A 1,602-nucleotide genomic window follows, 5' to 3' on the forward strand; every position below is an offset into this window, starting at 1 on the left:
CTAACACTGATGGGGAAACAACATGACAGCGTGCAAGAAAAAAATTATGAATGAGAGAAACCGCCAGCTCTTTTATGCGGGGGCTAAGGGTGACATGCAACGTAGCATTCGGAAGGGCCAGGGCCTCTCATGTTGTGCCACGATAATGTCACTTAAAGCTACGACACAAATATCGTTAAGATATGCCAACGCTAGCGTCGCATTCATTTCTCGGCTCCTTGAATATTACAAACGCTGCTGGCGTCCCGTGAACATAGCATCTCCTTAGGGACTTGTGTATTAAGACATATTTCGTTAAGTTGTTAAATTTATTGTTAGGACAACCGCTGTCTGCTGCGGGGCCACAAATTTTATCAATGACATAACTATAAATAAAAAGCCAAGTTCCAATCATCAACAAAGAAGTTAAAGACACAAAGACAGCGAAACACATTACACGGAGGGAAAGGAGCCGATGCAAGTTCAACGCACTACCAAAGAAGTGTTGCACAAAGCTGTTGCAGCAGCCGTGCCCGTTTTATTCATGATGCTGATGAGGTGTGGCAAGGCGCAAACAATCACAGAACCTTCCTCGGACAAAGTGACAAACCTCTGTACAGAAGCTAAGTATACAGAATATTTGGCGAATCACATCGTAGCGGAGGCAGAAGAGCCGGAACACGCAATATCCATCATGCAAATTTATGGAGAAGCATGGAATCTCCTTGCCGCAAGCACAAACCAAACAGACAAGCGTGCCGCGACATACGCCCTTGCCACGTACATGTCCAGTGCAGCGACACAAGCAAAGCAGCTCCAAAGTGGGAAATACAGAGCAGCAGTCCTGGCCGCCACCTACCTGCAACGGAGGTCAGCGCTAACGCGCACGTTACAAGCGATGCGAGTGAAGGGGAGATCAGGAGCGGGGCAAGTAAATAAACAAGTAGGCGTCGGCGCATCATGTTCACACAAGGAAACACCGACTTTAAGATACGAAGGCGATTGCGGGAGAAGCGGTAATGTCAACATCTATCCAGAATCAATTGCCGTAAATTTAAGGACAGCGACGCACATCAAACTGTTAAATAGCAGCAAGCTAAGGCCGCTGGCGTTAGAGCACTCAGTTAATGTGCAAGGGCTTTCGTCGTGGGAAGAAACAAAAGTTAAAGCCGAAGGATGCAGGGCCGTGTCAGGAAACGGCTATTATGCTGAATTTGTAGCGTCAACGAAAGAAAGTGATATAGGCAGCACCGTAGCACCGATTAGGATATTTACTGGCGGCAATGCGAGCGCAAATTGCGCTGTGCTAGAAAACGCCAAGATGAAATCAGAAAAGGATAACGACCTACTGATCAACAAAATATGCAACTATATTAAAAAACCTGATCCTCATATCATAAACGTATCGAGCCTAACGCCTGCCATGTTAGCAAACACAACTGCAGTCCGAGTGGCGTTCAGAAGCTTCATTCATGCAGCAACCGGTAAAGCACCTAGCGACGGCGAAATCGAGTTTCAACTAAAAACCTTTACGGATGGGACAAGCAACACTTCACAAGAGACTTCATAACAATTCTGAAGACAAAGAACGTGACGTACCACACTGACTCAGGATTCGTAACT

The 1,602-nt window shown here is 46.3% G+C and overlaps 1 protein-coding gene across 1 annotated transcript; it reads left to right on the forward strand.

Moving 5' to 3' along the window:
• Positions 1 to 454: 454 nt before the first annotated feature.
• TbgDal_IV5560 (variant surface glycoprotein (VSG, atypical)) lies at positions 455 to 1,549 on the forward strand (the record flags this gene model as incomplete). The annotated part of the gene is made up of 1 exon (XM_011774846.1): positions 455 to 1,549. One exon carries the CDS (start codon positions 455 to 457, stop codon positions 1,547 to 1,549), a length of 1,095 nt encoding a protein of 364 aa, XP_011773148.1.
• Positions 1,550 to 1,602: the final 53 nt, after the last annotated feature.

The sequence above is a fragment of the Trypanosoma brucei genome, chromosome 4 (genome assembly GCF_000210295.1).
Source record: "Trypanosoma brucei gambiense DAL972 chromosome 4, complete sequence".
Lineage (NCBI taxonomy): Eukaryota > Euglenozoa > Kinetoplastea > Trypanosomatida > Trypanosomatidae > Trypanosoma > Trypanosoma brucei.